This window comes from Felis catus, chromosome A2 (genome assembly GCF_018350175.1).
Source record: "Felis catus isolate Fca126 chromosome A2, F.catus_Fca126_mat1.0, whole genome shotgun sequence".
Classification (NCBI taxonomy): domain Eukaryota; kingdom Metazoa; phylum Chordata; class Mammalia; order Carnivora; family Felidae; genus Felis; species Felis catus.
Window position 1 is genome coordinate 61,370,338 of NC_058369.1, and position 16,144 is coordinate 61,386,481.

The following is a 16,144-nucleotide window of genomic DNA, read 5'->3' on the forward strand; positions in this document are numbered from 1 at the left end:
TGGCTTGTCCGGCGCCCGGGGGCCGGCCCGGCCTCTGCACTGCTCATCCATGCTGGGGGCATGAGAGGAAAGGAGGGGGACAGCCGTGCTCAGGTTCCCTGGGCCCCAGGTGGCCGACACTCCTGACAGCAGCCATGCACGGCAGGGAATGCAGACACCTGGGGAGGGGCGTCACCTAACACACACCGTTCCTCGGCCCGGCCCCTGTGGACACGTTCACTGCCCCATGGTCCCCAGGGGCCAGGAGCGGACAGACACATGGAGCGTGGGTGGGGGGGTGCCCGTCGGTCCGAAGCCCCACAAATGCCAGTGATTTTTACAGCTTTTTCCTTTTTTTTTTTTTTTTTTCCCGTTTCATCCAACATCAATTGTTTCTGTGGTGGTTGTCTTGTTGTTAAAAAGAAATCACATCCGGTCTTGGTTTTCTGCAGACACAGGCACCAGGGGAGGAACGAGGCAGACACAAACATGCGACAGGCAGGCCACCTTGGCGGCCGGGCTCCAAACACCGAGTCTGTCCCGCGACGCCAGCCGCGGCTCTGAAAGGGGGCGAGAGTGGGTGGTCAGCCCTGCCCCCGGGGGGGCATGCCCCACCCCCTCGCCCGCAAGGCCAACGCCAGGGACACCCACCTTCACTGCAGCGGGGCCACGGGCGCGCCCGAGCAGTGGAAGTGCACGTTCTGCCACTTGCCATCACGGCGATGCCACACGCGTGTCTCCTCGGACTGGCTGGTGCGGGGCCGGCCCTGCCCATCGATGTACTGCGTGAGGCGGATGTAGGCGATGCATGCAGCGTCCTCCCCGATGACGTGCACGTGCGGGTTCAGTATGGTCGTGTGGATGGGCTTGCTGTTCTTGGCGAGCACTGTGGCAGGGGGCGGGGACGGGGGTTGCCGCTGGGCTTGGAGCCCTGTGCGCCCCGCCCACCTCCCGTATCTGCCCCACCCGCATCCCTACCACAACGCCCCGCCCAAGGCCTTGTTTCCGCCCGCGCCCCGCCCACCGCCCGTCTCCGCCCGTCTCCTGTATCTGCCCCGCCCACCGCTCGACCCCCTCGCTCACGGTTCTCGAAGTAGAATCTGTGGAAATCCATCCCTTCCACCAGATTGCCCAGGGCTTCAGGCTCGAACGAGGTCAGGCCTGGGTCACAGATTTTCCTGGGGGGCAGACCCACGTGAGGAGGGGCCCCGGCCACGCCCCGCCCCTCCCTCTCGCCGCGGGGAAACCCACCCCCCCCCCCCAGCCCAGACGCCCGGCTCACGCGTAGGCTTCGAAGTCCCCGCTGTTGACCGCCTCGATGAGCTGCTCCGTGATCTTGATCACCTCCTGCTTCCGCGCTGCGGGGACACAGCCGCCCAGTAACCGAGGGCTGCCCCAAGCAGCCCCGCTGCGGGCCTAGAGAAGGGCGTCTCCAGAGCCCACCTGCCTCTCCTCCCCGAAAGGGACCCAAATCCGTCCAGATCGGGCAGCGCCCTCCGAGGCCCCCAGTGCCCTCCCCTCCCCCCCCCACCCCCCCCACCGTTTCCAAGTCCAGCTATGCTGTGTCACATACAGCATCTCCAGGTGACAGACGTACTCCCTCCGAGGGACCACGTGTCTGGAGGCCAAGGGGAAGCCAAGCCTGCCATAACCCACCCTGTGGTACCCCCCATTCCTGGGCCGCATCCGCTGGGCCCTCTGCAGCTGCGGCACTGGGTCCTGCGTCCCGGCTCCTGCCACCTGGATGTGGCTCACCAGCCCTGCTCCAACCCGTCACATCTTTAGGAATGTCCACTAAAGGACGAGGCCAGGAAGGCCTGGGGGCTTCAGGGTGAGGATTATGAGCAAAAACCAGGGCATAGGGCCATGCGGGTCCAGTAGGGAAGTCGAGTCTGTGGGTCTCTTCCTGACTGCCCGCTGGCCTCCACCTGTTCCATCCTGGCCAAGGTGAGGGCCCCCCCCCCACTGTCCCCCCCACATTTCCCGTCCAGCCAGCGCCCCCCATGCCAGAGCTCTGCCTGCTCGGCCTCTGGCCTGGCCCCCAGGGTCCCCTCCGTCTCTTTAACTACAACTTATTTTCATGCAAACTATTATAAACATATGGAAGAAGTGGACAATAATATAGCCGCACACCCTGCTGATTCAAACCAGCACAACTTTCAAGACAGCTGGGAAATAAAACCTTACAGGTATACTTGTGAGTGACTGTGTTTCCCTAAATTTTGTTCTTCACCCCCTTCCCCAGAGACCGCCTGTCCTGACGCAGGTGCTTAACACCCTCCATGCAGATACACACCGGAATACACACGCCGTGAGCACGTGTGCACAAACATCACGGTGCTCTCTTAAAGCAACAGCGTGCTGATGGTAAACCTCGGATGCAGCAAATGCACTGAAGGCCGGGCCCCCTCCCCACAGGCTCCCTCCCAGCTCTCTGCCCCTGGAGGGGGGTGTCTGTCTGCAGGTCTCTACTCTTCAGCGAGTAGTACCCCTGGGAACAGCACACGGGTGAGCTGACCTGCAGGCCAAGGTCCCAGCGCACAGACTGCAGGGTCTAGAAGGGTGAACGTGGTATCCTGAAGCATGTGCCCACAGCCCTGGAGTGAGACTGCCCATTCTCCCTGCCACCAGCACCCACAGATGCCCACCTGGAGGGTGGACGAGCCTAGGCGGGCCTTGAGTGCTGCACAGGTTCTGGACTGTGAAGACACGAGGACCTCCATGATACCTGAGGTGTTGGGTGCACGTGTGGGCTTGTGTGTCGTGAGAGGGAGGGCACGTGTGCATATACGTCACATATGTGCGTGTTCGCATGTATAGGTTCATACGTGCACTGCCTTGCAAGTTTTTCCTACCTTGACAAACCCTCACTCCAGGCCTAGCTGACTTCTGCTAAGGTCCCATTTCCACCAAACTCTGTGCCTGGGGTCCTGGAAGGTGGGCTGCAGGCTCATTACCCTAAGGCCTCATGTCCACCCGTGTCCACCAGCAAAGCTCTGTCCCTACACACGCCACTCTCTGTTCTCAGTCTTGGGCTCCCTCGGCAGGGCAACATCGGACATTCGGGGTCCCTCTGCATCACCTGGCTTCCCTCTACTTGGGCGTTTCTGCTGCAGGGATGCTATCCACCCTCCCAGGTTCCCGTCACCTTAATGGAGATGGCTTCCCACTGAGGCCCCAGAGCTGGGCACCCTCTGCCTGTGTGAGGATGGCGGCGCCTGCGTGTCCGGACACCCGACACCCGCTAGCCTCCCTCCCCCACAGAGAGCACCCCACAGAGCCCGCAGCCAACAGCCCTGCCGCTGGGGCTGAGCAACAGTTCCTCTGTCTCATTCCCAGGGCACTCTGATTTACGGTCACTCCATGCTACAGCAAGTCAACCTGATCTCCCACTTAACGAAAGAGTATTGGGTGTTTTTAAACAAGCTATAATAAAAAAAAATGAGAATCCGCAACAGGGAAAGTATTCAGAAAACAGGAGAGAGTCGGGGCACGGCACAAATTGTGGAGCCTGGTGTATGGGAAACAGCTGCCAACCCATTCTGCAGACAGGGAAGGCGAGACTGCCGAGGGGCTGCTGCCCAGACCCAACCCTGGCCCGTGGGGCGTGCTGCATGAGGGGCTCCCTGGAGGAAAAGCCTCTGAGCAGAGCACAGTCTGACCGTCAGCAGGCGACTCTGGAGATGGGGCTGTGGTGTGTGGGCAAGGGTCTGGCTTGGGAGGGGTGCCAGAGGTGAACAGAAGCCCCCACACTCCCTCTGGCTCTCCTCGGGCAAGCTCGCAGGCCAGGGAGGCCAGGCTACTGGCAGAGGGTCTGGGGGGGCCCCAGTGACTCCAGACTGGCCCTAATCCACGTACCCTGGCATCTGCAGAGGTACTGGGAGCGCCAGCCACACCAGGCAGGCAGCTGCACAGGATCAGCCTGGATTGGGTGTAATCCCTGATTATGGAGAACAGGGCCTGGGCCAGTGGGTACCGACCCCATTTACATAGGAACACAGCTGGCAGGCACATTCCAGGGAAGGAGGGGACCCAAGACCCACAGCGGGACGGCCCCTGTAGCCTAGGGCCCTCGTGCTGGGAGAGGCAGACAGTGGTCCCAGAGTTGGAGATGGGGGCACCCCATCAGAACCTTGAGAGCCAGATCTCAGCCCAAACAGTCCCTTCTTTGGGCCCATGTGACTCCCGTCCTTCACCTGCAGCCCACCCAATACTCAAAAGAGCCAGGGTGCTGAGGACAGGGGGAAGGGCACATCTAGGAGCTAGGAGCCTGGGGGCACCTGCCCTCAATCCCCCTAGCGCTCACCCCTCCCCCACCAGTCCTGCCACACCAGTGGCTGCAGGCTCCTGGCACCCCTCCCTTTGGCTCTGCTCCAGGCCCCTTCCTGTAGTCCCCACCTCTGTAGTTTGGTTCAAGACGGACCCCCAAGGTCAGCCTGCCGTGCTCAGACCCACAGCACGTCCTGTCTTCAGAGCCCCCAACCCGGTCTGCTGTGCAGACTCCGAAGGCAGGTGGGCTGGGGTACTGTGGCAGGCACCCCCACCCCCACCCTATGTGCACCTCTCCACAAACCCAAGCCTCAGCTTCTGTGATCCAAGGCCGGGCAGGCCCAGGGAGTGCACAAATGGGGAGTTCTGACCCCTCCCCAGGCTCTGCTGCGCACCTACCACAGCCCTGCCCCCTCCCTCACAAGACCCCTGGCCAAGCAGGCCCGCAGAGACCTGCACCTGCCCTCGCCCCCTGGCAAGTACAGAGAGCTCCCTAGGAGAGCCACTGCTGCCCGAAGGCTGCCCCTGTGCCCCCCCCCCCCCGACACTGCTTTGCTTGGCTCCCCCTCCTCCCTACCCTGGCCCTCAGGCCTGGGCTGGGGGTGGGGGAGGTGGGGGGGTGGGATGGGTGGGGTGGGGGCACAGGATCTGCCAGCACTCACCCAGACACTCCCCAGCCATGCCCGGCCCCTGGCCCGCAGCCTCTCATCCAACAGCACCTCCCTGCATGTCAGTCCCTGGGCAGGTTGGGGAGGGGCTGTGGCCCTGGGCTGTCATCCACCCCTGTAAGCGATCCTCACGGCAGTCAGTCGGCGGACGGGCTGGAACAGTCGGCCCCTCCCTTCCTGCCTGGGGGGGGGGGGCAGCCCAGTGCAACCACCCCCCCCCAGCAACCGACACTGCGTCACACGGGCCACAGATCACAGGCGCGAGCCTCTAGTCCACCCCGACTCTTTCTGATTCTTTCCTTCACGACTGCCCATCTGCAACCACAAACTTGGTTTCTGAGGCCAAATGCCACCTTCATGGGGAACTCCCTGTGCCCCACTTTCTGCCCCCACAGGAGGCAGCACACCACAGCTGGGGGTCTCGACACCCCTGTGAGCCCCCAGTTGCAGCCAGGGGGCCACTCAAGGTGCTACTTACACGGGGTGGGCGGGGGGCCTGGGAGAGCCGAAGATGGGCAGGATGGGGGGCCCTGGACTTCCAGAGCCCCTGAGCCCCTCTTCACTGTGTTCAGGATGTCAGAGAGCCTGGGGGCTGGGGTGGAACAGACCAGACGTGAACAGGGAGCAGGTGGGAAGCATGCAGGACAGAAAACTGTGGGCTAATGAGCCAAGCCAGAGAGAATAGGAGACAGAGTGGGACGTAGAGGGGGCATTGGGAACATAGGGGGACAGAAGGGGGAATGTGGAGGAACACAGGGGGATGTCGAGGGATGTGAGGGGTACTGGGGGGTGTAGGGGGATGTGGGAGGACAAGGACGGACATGGGAGGACAGGGAGGGTGAAAGTGGACAGGGGGAGGCTCCAGTAATGCCTGGCAAATGCACCTGTCTGCCCATGGCAGGGCGGTTGCTGTGGGCAGAGGAGGGTGCCCTCCAGGGAGGACAGAGGAAGCAGCCCAGCGTGTGGAGAACCCACGCGGGCAGGAAGCCCAGGCCTTTTCCTTCTCAGTCCACAAGCCTGTGAGCTGGAGGAGCTTCTGCAATAGCTCCTTGTCCCTAGACTCCCTGGGGCCCGCTGGGTGCTCAGGGCAGGGGGCGCCATGAGGTCACAGTGACTGGGAAGGTCAGGCAGGCGATCCAAGGAAGGCAGGAAGCACAGTAGGACCCCAGAGGGCCCTGCCCAGAGCTCAGGAGACCCTCTGGGGCTGGACCGCAGTGCGGGAGGGAGGAAGGCTGGGAGCTGCTGGAGGAGTTAGTGCCAGACGCCCAGACAGGCCCGGACAGTTAGCCTCCGGCAACCTGGCGGGGGCAGCCGAGGCCGTGCATGGTGGGCGCAGGGGCCGCTGAGCAGCAGGGACAGCAGGCCTGGGAACACTACTTACACAGAGTGGGCAGGGGGCCTTCAGCTTCCAGGGCCCCCGAGCCCCTCCTCGTGGAGCTCAGGATGTCAGGGACCCTGAGGGCTGGCGTGGACAGGAGGCAAAGCGTGAGGTGGGGCAGAGAAAGCAAGGCCCTGCTCTCTCCCGCCCTGGGACCGGTCTCAGCAGCAAGAAGCTGCTGGGCAGAGACCAGAGTGGGGCCTTAGCCCACATGGAGGGCCAGCTGAAGGGGCAGAGGCAGCCAGAGGGGACCCAGGAGGAGCACTGCTCCAGAGAGACAGGGCCTGCAGCAGGGGCCTCCTGATGCAGAGAGAGCAGGGAGCTAACAGGAGGTGGAGATGAGTTGGGGGTGTGTGGTTTCTGAGCTCCCCGAGCCCCTCCTCGTGGAGCTGCTCCTCACTGTCAGGAACCCTGGGGACTGGGGCAGACCTGTCAGGAACCCTGGGGGCTGGGGCAGACTGGTGAGATGAAACTGGAGACAGGTGGAGACACACAGGAAAGAGAGGACAGGGAATGGGACGAGGACCCCGGTGGGGTCAGGCTGAAAAGGCCCAGACACGGTTCACAGCGGCCCCAACACCAGGTGGTGGGGTCCAGAGGCAGTGGGGAGGCGGGAGGCGGGGCTCCAGGAGTGCTGGGAGATGTCCAGACCGATGACCTTCAGTGTGCGGGAGTCTGCCCTGTTTCCTGGGGCTGTGGGGGTCTGGGCTGGGAGGAGGCTGGCCAGGCCAGGCTCTGCCGGACCCTCCTGCAGGCTTGGGCCATCCAGGCCCCCACATGGCCAGACAGAACGGCAGGCCAGAGTGTCGGGGAGGCCTCCGTGCTGACGGTTTAGGCCTGTGTCTGTCTGTCTGGAGAAAACACACAAACAGCCACTCTCCCTTCATCCAAGGGCCTATGCTCCCCTCTGTTTTCGGGTGTCACTGCATCCCCCAAACTGATAGAATGGCCGGCCATCAGGCCCTGGGGCAGCCCTGAGGGGTGTGTGAGCATGTGGCTGAAAGGATTAGGTGGTCTGGCGTGGCTGGGATGCCACATCCCCTCCCTGGGGATGCTGACAAGATGGAGAGCAGAAGAGGGGTGCCTGGGCACACAGGGAGGGCGCTCTGCCGCCCTCTGAGGCCCAGGCATGGTCACTGGCCTTGCACAGAGTGGAAGCCCAACCCACCCACACAAGTGGTGGAAACATCCAAAACCCAGAATAAGCCCCCTTGTTGGTTATCTACTTATCAACTACCAACTAAGCAAGATCACAAATATAAGGGAATTTAACAGAAGTTGAGCAAATTCAGTTCTCAAGATGTTCCCCTCAGGAACCGGTCCTCCGCAGGGTGGGAGGACCCTTGCTGGTTAGGGAGCCAGGGCCGGAGACTGCCCCGGGGCCGGCCCATCTGCCAGCACGCCCTGGTCAGGCTCCCGCCGACACACCTGCTCGCAGACGCCCCGCCCCCACGGCTCACCCACCAGCCACCTCGCGGGCGCCCCGCCCCCATGGCCCACCCACCAGCCAGCGCCTCGCAGACGCTCCACCCCCTTGCCGGCACCCCGCCCCCCCTCGGCCCACCCACCAGCCCACGCCTCACAGATGCCCCGCCCTTCGCAGACGTCCCGCCCCCCACGGCCCACCCACCAGCACAGCAGAATGCGTGCGGCGCTCGTACCTTTTGTGTCTTCGTCCTCTATGGTGGTGTGGGTGCTGTCCGACGACTCCTGGGGACACACAGGGACGCAGGAGGTCAGGACGTGGCCTCCACGGGCCCTGGAGGTGCCCTCCCAAGGCTGCGGGGCCCCAACCCAGAATCCCCAGGGGCAGGGCAGGAGCTTCGTGCCGGCCCCCAGGGGTCACCCATCCCCTGGGTTCAGCCACTCACGTCCCCAACAGCCCAGGGACGTGACTGCGCCTTCTCCCGACAGCACACGCCTGGTAGAAAGACCCTGTGCTCAGGGTAGAAAGACTCTCTTTAATAAGCCAGGAAGATGGGCCCTTTAAAACTCCACAATACTGGTGAAGAAGAAAGGTACCCACAGCCTGTGCATTTTGGCAGACAGGGTGGGAAGCTTCCAGAAGGCCCTCAAGAGCCTTGGCCCGGCCCAGGCAGAATGGAGCTGCACCCACACCTCCTTCCCCAGGAGGGGGCCGTCTGCCCCTTAGGCCTCGACTGTCCAGCATCACTCCTCAGGTGGCCTTAGAGGGCAGCCGGGCAGCCCCACACCTGGAGGCTTGCCGCCCTTCAGATAAGAAACCAGGTGCTGTTCACCTGTTGCGTGGTTCCCAAGACGCTGGCTTGCTCCTCAGAAAGAACCATCTTAACGGAGTTCTGGAGGGCCCCCTCTGGCCCCCTGACTGAACACACTGCTCTGGGCCCTGCCCAGAAGTGGGGGGTCTGCAGCCTGGAGGACCAGACGGTTGTCTAGAGCCCCTTTGCAGGGAGAACAGGAGCCTCTCACCCCAGACACAGGGTCCAGGGACACCGGTCCACAGTCACAAGGCAGGAGTGCACCCAGGCCCTTCCCAGCACCTGGAGTCTGGCTTGGTCCCCCTGATCCCGGCCCACAGCCAGCGTGTGGGGGGGCCCTTTGGGGAACCCAGGCCTGGGTATGTGCGTGTGGGGGTGAGGGGTGCTGGTCCTAAAAACAGCTCAGCCGCCCACGTCCCTCCCACCACCCTAGAGCCAGCCCCTTCTCTGGCCCAGGCAGGCGAGGTGCCTATGCAGCAGAGATGATGTCAGAGCGGGAGCAGAGAGGAGGCAGGCTGCCTCAGCAGGAAGCACAGGGGGCACAGAGGTGAGCAATGGGGGAAGCCAGGGGCGTCTGAGCTACTCCCTCCCCCAACCGCCCCTTCTCCCCTGGGACCTGCGTCACCCTGCGCTCCTGGCCCCTGGCTGCCCGGCGGACAACATGAGACGTAGACCTTGCTCTGGGCCTTGGGCAGCCCCAGACTTGTGGGGCTCACTGTACACCTGCCCCCCTACTCTCAGCACAAGTGCCCCCCAGGGGTCACCATCCCAGACATGCCCCCCGCTGGCCTGCCTCCTGCCCGAGCACAGGCTCCTAAGGGGGGACGGGGTGTGGCAGTACCTTGATCCCGTCCACAGGGTTATGAATGACGGTGGTTTGAGGCTCCTACAGAAGAAGGAAGCAGAGGAAGGAAAGAGGGAAGTGAGCAGGGCAGGAGGGGGTAGGGGAGGAGGGCAGCGGAGCCAGGATGGCAGGAGGCAGAGCGGGCTGGGGAGGCCAGGGTGGGCCCAGAGGTGGGCAGAGAGCAAGCGTGTATGCCCACGGAGTGTGGGAGACAGCATGGGGGCCCCGGGCAGGAAAACAGGTCCTCCCCTCCCTTGGCTGCCCCAGCATGGTGGGGGCACGGTTTTGAGGATGTCATGGGGGTGGAGTGGCACATGGGATGGACAAGGTCTGAGACGGGGCTGGCTGTGTGGGACCCTCCCCTCCTGGACTGAGGCTGCCCCCACGTGTGAGATGGCCATCTGGCAAACCCAGCCTTCCTGTGGGCATGTGGGGCTGGCTCCCAGAGGTGGGCCTGTGGCCCATGGAAACACCACACGTGCTCTGAGAAAACTCAACCTGTGCGCCAGCAAGCCCCAACAGGCCACCGTGGGCACACAGCTCCACCACAGCACCCCTGCTCCACCAGCTGGGCCGTCCCCTGGGCAGGATCCCCCAGGCAAGGGCCAGAGCCAGAACCCCCGGGCTTCTCCCTCCGGGCAGCCACAGGCCAGCACAGCCACGGACGTGCATCTCCCTGGCCGCTGGGGGACTTGTGGGCCACGGCCTCTGATGGGAAGGTACCCCGGCTGGATCTCCACCAGGGAGACTGCCAAGGGCTCCTGTCTCCCTCAGATCACTGGGAGGGCTCCGAGGCCATGACCAGCCTCACCTATTCTTTCCCAAAGCCCCCACGTCCTGGACGGCGCACCCATGCAGCACCTGGGAGGTGTCTTCCCGGCAGGCCACGCCCCTGCACAGTGTCTGCCTGGGCACTCTGGATGGGCCTGCCGAGGGCGGAGGATCAGAAGTGCCCTCCACCCTGGGCCTCGCCTCACTGGCCGCCTGAAGGCCTCTCATTGCTGACTCAGAGTCCACCCGGGCGGGAGGCTGGGCCAGTCCCTGGCACCTGAGGGAGGCTCCCGAGCACAGCCCCAGGACTGCCTGAAAGGGGCTCAGCCCTCATTTCACACCGAAGAGGCAAAGGGGGCTGGAGGACCAGGCGTCCACCAGAGACAGGGCGGGGCTGGACCCCACCTTCACCCCAGGCCTCTGGACAGGTGGCCACCACGTGGCCGGGGTGCGAGAGGGCCGGAAGCAGGGGGCTGAGGGGCTCAGTACCAGGGCGGCTGGAGGGAGTGTCCCCTTAGGGCTGGTCACAGCTGCACTGTTTTTGGTGCTGTTCGTCTGGGGCTGTGGAGAGAGGAAGAGGAGGTTAGAGGGACAAGGGGAAACTGCCTGGCCTAGAGGGAGGCCCTGCAGGGCGGTGGGGTAGGGCCAAGCGGCAGGGTCAGGGCTCCCCCCAGGGCCTAGCGCACTCACCTTCACCGCGTCCGCTTTCTTGTTGAGTAAGCTCTTGGCTGCTGCATGAGGACAAAACAGGCAACATGAGCAAAGGGCCTGGGGCCAACACCACCCAGCCCTCAGTGTGAGGTGACCTCAGGGACCGGCCAGGCTCTGGGGGCCCCCAAGAGCAAGTGGGCAGGTGAGTGACCTGAGGTCCTGAGGCAGAGTGGCTTCTGTGGCCAGCAGGGACAAAGCAGGCCTGTGGGCCATCCTGGAGAGGCCCGCCCAACACCCTCATCCCCAGGACAGGTTCCTTCCCCGGGCCATGCACCATGACCCTGCAGGACACAGAGATCCCCCCACCCACCAGGGCCCCGCCCCAGGTAGGAACACAGGACAGGGCACCAGGGTGGGGTGGGGACATCTGTCTGCCCTTCTCTGTGTTCTTGGGCAGGGGTGGTGGGCTGTAACTGGCCACCCAAGCAGGGAGGGGCTCGTCCCAACCCCAGGGGCCTGCCTGCTCTCAGCCTCCTGGCCCCTTCTCAGCCAACAGGACTCGGGCCCCTGGCTGTGCCCCCACCCCCTGGCTGAGAGCACCCAAGGGGCTGCCTCATTCTTCGTGAACCAGTCCTGGCCTTGCTTTGGCAACATCGGTGCCAACACGGGCCTCTCTGTCCACGCCTGAGGACCCTGGGCTCTGAGTGGGTTCAGCAGGATGATACCCTTGGGGGAGGGTCCCAGGATCCCACCACCTGTAGGATGCTGGGCAGGTGGCCTGTGTCACCCCACTTGACCCCACAGAGATTGGGGCAGACTAGCCCTCACCTCACTCTCTCCTGTGCGAGCCCACCCTGCCCACATCTGCGCTCTCCAGAGTGGTTAGTTTTGATGGTGGAACCTCGGAACACAGGAAGTCAACTTACCTCACAGCAAGGGAAAGGTGAGGACAGAGTAGTGAAGAAAAGAAAAAAAACAGGATTCGTATGGTCAGGTCAGGGTCTGGAGTGCGGCCCAGGACTCAGCCTGGTCCTGCCCACCCCACCCACGCTCCCCGGGGGCAGACGCTGGAGGGGTAAGGTCCAGGGTGGTCAAGACCCCCGCCCCCCTCCCCCCCAGCCAGCCCTGAAGCGGAGGCGCCAGCTCAGCGGGACCAGGGTGGTCCCCAGTGGGCCTGGCCCAGGACCTCTCGCTGCCAGGAATGTCCCCGGAGGAACGCCCACTCGGGGCTGTGACATCAGACCCTGTGAACGCTTGGGCCCAGAGAAATGCAGTGGTTCTCAAAGTGGGGTCTCCACGCCAGCAGCATCAGAACCACCCAGGTCCACCCCAGACCTCGGGGGGGGGGGGGAGGTGGGTGTGGTATCTGTTCAGTTGTCATCTGTCGTGGAGGATCCTAACTCTGCTTCACTTTGAGAACCACCGTCAGGTCCCCAGTGCAGCAGCCAAGGGGGATCCCAGGCCTTGGGCCGCTGCCTGCTAACCACCTTCCTCTCTGCAGTCACCCATCGCTGCCCTCTGGGCTCTGGGCAGGGACACAGGTGACTGTGCTGGGCCAGAGGGCGCTGTGGGGCTGTTGGAGAGCCACCCTGGGTGCAGTGTCTGTTCCCGGCCCTCCCCCCACAACCATCCTTTCCTCCCCCAGGATCCAGGGAGCAGCATTGCACCACAAAGCCTGCCTCCTGGCCCAGCTCCGTGTCCGGTGGTCCTCATTCTGTGAGAGGTGTCTTGGGGTCCCAGTAAGCGAAGGGACAACAGGCCACCCCTTTCGTTGCCCCCCCAGGCCTGCCTGCTCTGCGTCTCAGCCTCCCGATCCTGGGGAAGCTGGATCAGAACTGTGTTCTGATGCCCTGCCAGCCGAGACCCAAGAACGTCCCAGCACCAAAAATGCCACCTTCTCGGAGCCACTTCCTGCGGCAGGGATTGGGGAGGGGTGGGCCAGCCCTGCACACGGAGCCCTGGCTCCTGACCTAGCGATCAGCATGGCCCCCTTGACCCACACTGACCTCAGCAGTCCGCTCCCTTGACCCCCCACCCCCACCCCGGCGTCCAGTGCGCAGGCAGAGCCCAACTCCTCTGAAGTGGGAGTCATGCGGGGACCCCTCCTCCTGGGCCCACCAGCTGGGGGCGGGTCTCCTCCAGGGGCCAGGAGAGGAAGGCCCCCAGCCCCTCTGAAGGCGCGCGCATCAAGGCAGGTGAGCAGGCAGGCAAGCTGACCCCGCACCCAAAGTTAAGCCGGGCCCTGTGGCACCCTGTGGGCTCGGCATCAGAGCGGTGCAGCCCAGGGCTGGCTCGGCGCCCTGAGGAGATGCGGTCGGCACTGCCCCCCACCCCCCCCACCCCCGCCCCGAAGCCAGGCCCTGGGCGGAGGCAGATGGAGACCCTGGGACAGACCTGGGTCTTACGAGGGTACTCCCCTCAGTCCCTGACTCAGTCAAATCCCAGACTGTGCTACTCGACACGGCAACACCCATCCGGGGATTCGGACGGCTCCACCAGGGCCCGGGCTCCGGAAAGCCCGACAGCAGACACCAATCCTCTCACCCAGTTCCCAAACCCTGCCCCCAGGAGCCACCTCTAACCAGCATCTGCGAGTGTGGGCGCAGCATGGACTGGAGCTGTGCCCTCCCTGGAAGCAGCTCCTGGAAGAGTTCACGGCTCCACCCAGATCGGTTCCAGGTCCTCGTCAACCCCCGTTTACACTGGCACTCGAAAGCACAGGCTGTTCCATCTGTGCCACGGGGGCCTGAACTGGCACCCCAGAGCCCTGATAGATACACAGAGACCTTCTGGCCCACCCACCGGGGGTCCTCAGGCCAGGCCACGGTTGCCCCCTCCTGCTCCCTTCTTGAGGAAGGCCAAGACACTCCCATGAGCCTCAGCATCTGTCTCTACAAAGACCCCCAGGGCTCCTCTGGCCCAGGTGCTATGTCCCCCAGGGGGCCGCCCCCATGGAGGGGCAACAGCCTTGAAGCTGAGACCCCCCCAGCCCAGTGCTACTGGCTGAGCTGGGCTGACCTAGCAGGGGGGCCCTCAGCCCACAGGGCGGGCCCAGCCTCTGCCCCGTCTGCACACCAGTCACCCGGGACAGCCATGCTGGGCTCCGTCCTCATGCATTGACCGCACCCGGGACACAGCGGCCCTCGGCGCCCAGGGCACTGCACATGCACACGGCCTCATGCGGTGCACATCCACTGCTGGCAGGCGGGCTGCAGGCAAGGGCCCTCGGCAGAGAGCAGCCAGAGGTCTCACTCGCTGTGGCTGGACAGCAGCTCTTCCCCAGGAGCGCCTAGGTTCCCTGCTCCCCGCTCCCTTCCCCTCACCCGCTCTAGAAAGGCTCTGGACATTAAGCCAAAGACATCCTTCTGGGTAGGGCCTCGCCTGCTGGACAGGTCTGCTGCGCTCACAGGAGGGGCACGGACCCTCCTTCCCCAGGGCGGCCTTCCCCTGAGCATCCCATGGGGTGGTGGCTGGGAAGAGGGGCCCTCCAGCTGGGCAGGCGGGGCTGCACACCCGGCGGGGGGATCTTGAGGCAAGAGCTGGGGTGGACGGGGTGGGGGGTGAGGCCTCCACCCCGCCCCAAGGCAAAGCACAAGGCAATGGCAGGATGCCAGGCCCCGCAGCTCCATCCGGGGAGTCCTAGGATCGGCCCTCAGCTTGCTCCGTGCACCCTAACCCTGCCCACCCCCGGTTCACGCTGCTCCAGCAGCAGGTCCTGGGGTCTGCCAGCCCTTGGGGCTCTGGCTAAGGTCACAGCTGGGTGGTCGGGGCTGGCCGGAGCGGGTGACAGGGCTCGCGTGGGGCAGGGTCTCTGCCTCAGTGCCTTTTTCCCTGGGGCCCCCCATTCAGGGTTCGGACCCAGCAGCAACCCTGAGGTTTCTTATGGGCAGTCAAGGTCACTGGGAACGGGGGTCTTGACAGACAAGTGGGGAGAGAGATCAGAGAGCAAAGGGCTCTGACCAGAGGGGTCTCCTGACCCCCAGACTCAGGGGCCAGGACCAAGATTCAATGAAATGAGTGTGGGCGGAGGCATGGCTTAGGGGTCACCTAGCCCGGCCCCTCCTTTAGCAGGTGGGGTCCGAGACCCTCCTTGTGGGAACTGTGCACAGCGGGAGCGGGGGCTCCCGGGGCCTCTGGGGTGGCCCTGGAGGCCCAGCCGGCAGCTGCGTGCAGCGAGGGGGCTGCGTGCCGACAGGCGGGACCCTGGTCAAGAACATCTACCTTGTTCCACCAGCCCCATGGTGGTGCCGGAGGCCGCGGTGGACATTGTGGCTGGAGCGGTGGTCTGTCTGCCCACTGTTAGCACCGGGTTAGAGACGAGGGAGGGGCGGACACAGACGGGGCGGGCAGGGGAAGGGAGGGGGAGAGACAAAGGAAGCAGAAGAAGATTAGAGTCCACGGTTGGGTGGCGAATGGCTCCAGAGTCCCGTTCACAGGAGAGTGGGAACAGGACCCAGACCAAGTGACAGTTGGAAAGCGTCTGCCTCCTTTCTCCTTAGAAAACCCCCGCGGGGGCTTCTCGCACCCACCGGGCGGGTGTGCGCACAGGACAGGTCCTATTAGTGTTGGTGTGACAGCATGCCCCCCCTTCCCTGCAGCAAAAGTAACAGGATGGGGTGCTGAATACAAACGGACAAGAACGGACCCCAGACGCTCCCGCACCCGACGACGCGGGCGACAGACAACCACAGGACAGCCAGAGGGTGACCTGCCCCTCAGGGAGACGCTGTGCCCAGCGGGCCTGCCGGGGCCCCTGGCCTTGGGGTCGCTGACAGACCCCCTAGAGCAGCCGCACGCTCCCAGCCCCACCCACCCTCAGTGCCCCAGGTGGGCGGCCACCAGCATGTCCAAAGCTCAGCAGGGAGGTCCCGGGCTCTCCTCTCCCCTCCCACACACAGAACGGGTGCTCAGAGGGTCAGGACAACAACGAGGCCACAGAGGTGCCGACCAACACCCGGACAGACACACAGAGCTGTGGCCCAGGTGGCAGGCAGCTCAGACACTGGGGCGTCAGGCGAGGACACAGAGACCCAACACGCAGGGACGGGGCCGAGTGGGGGTGGAGGGCGGACCCCGGGGTGTCGCCCATGGAGCCCAGGCCTCGCTGCCCTCAGAGGACAGAAGGCCAGGCTGCTGAGCAGTGGAGGAGAAGGGCCACCGGGGTGAGAGGGGTGGGCCGTGGACCACAGGTCGGTGGTGAGCCTTCTCTTCGGGGCGAAGACTGTTCTCACCTGAGAAATTTCTCGTGGCCAGCATAGTGGTGAGGATGGCACCCTGGGGAGAGACATATAGCTGAGACCAGGAATCCCAGCCCCGACCTCAGGCTCTGGGTGCCCGGGCAGAATCA

General features: G+C 64.3%; 1 protein-coding gene across 15 annotated transcripts in view; it reads right to left on the reverse strand.

The window, feature by feature from the left end:
- Nucleotides 1-323: 323 nt before the first annotated feature.
- CAMK2B (calcium/calmodulin dependent protein kinase II beta) overlaps nt 324-16,144 on the reverse strand; it is an 80,806-nt gene continuing 64,985 nt past the window's right edge. For 2 of the 15 annotated variants that reach the window (XM_023250112.2, XM_045052077.1), the window contains exons 12-23: nt 16,029-16,071; nt 15,019-15,093; nt 10,837-10,874; nt 10,636-10,707; nt 9,373-9,417; nt 7,956-8,004; nt 6,298-6,378; nt 5,395-5,508; nt 1,262-1,337; nt 1,063-1,157; nt 631-865; nt 324-539 (exon numbers count right to left, since the gene is read on the reverse strand). In XM_023250112.2, coding sequence (XP_023105880.1) covers nt 633-865; nt 1,063-1,157; nt 1,262-1,337; nt 5,395-5,508; nt 6,298-6,378; nt 7,956-8,004; nt 9,373-9,417; nt 10,636-10,707; nt 10,837-10,874; nt 15,019-15,093; nt 16,029-16,071 — 921 coding nt within the window. In that variant the 3' untranslated portion in view covers nt 324-539; nt 631-632. The remainder of the gene's footprint in view (nt 540-630; nt 866-1,062; nt 1,158-1,261; nt 1,338-5,394; nt 5,509-6,297; nt 6,379-7,955; nt 8,005-9,372; nt 9,418-10,635; nt 10,708-10,836; nt 10,875-15,018; nt 15,094-16,028; nt 16,072-16,144) is intronic. The other 13 variants (XM_023250114.2, XM_045052079.1, XM_023250113.2 and 10 more) reach the window with 9 other exon arrangements.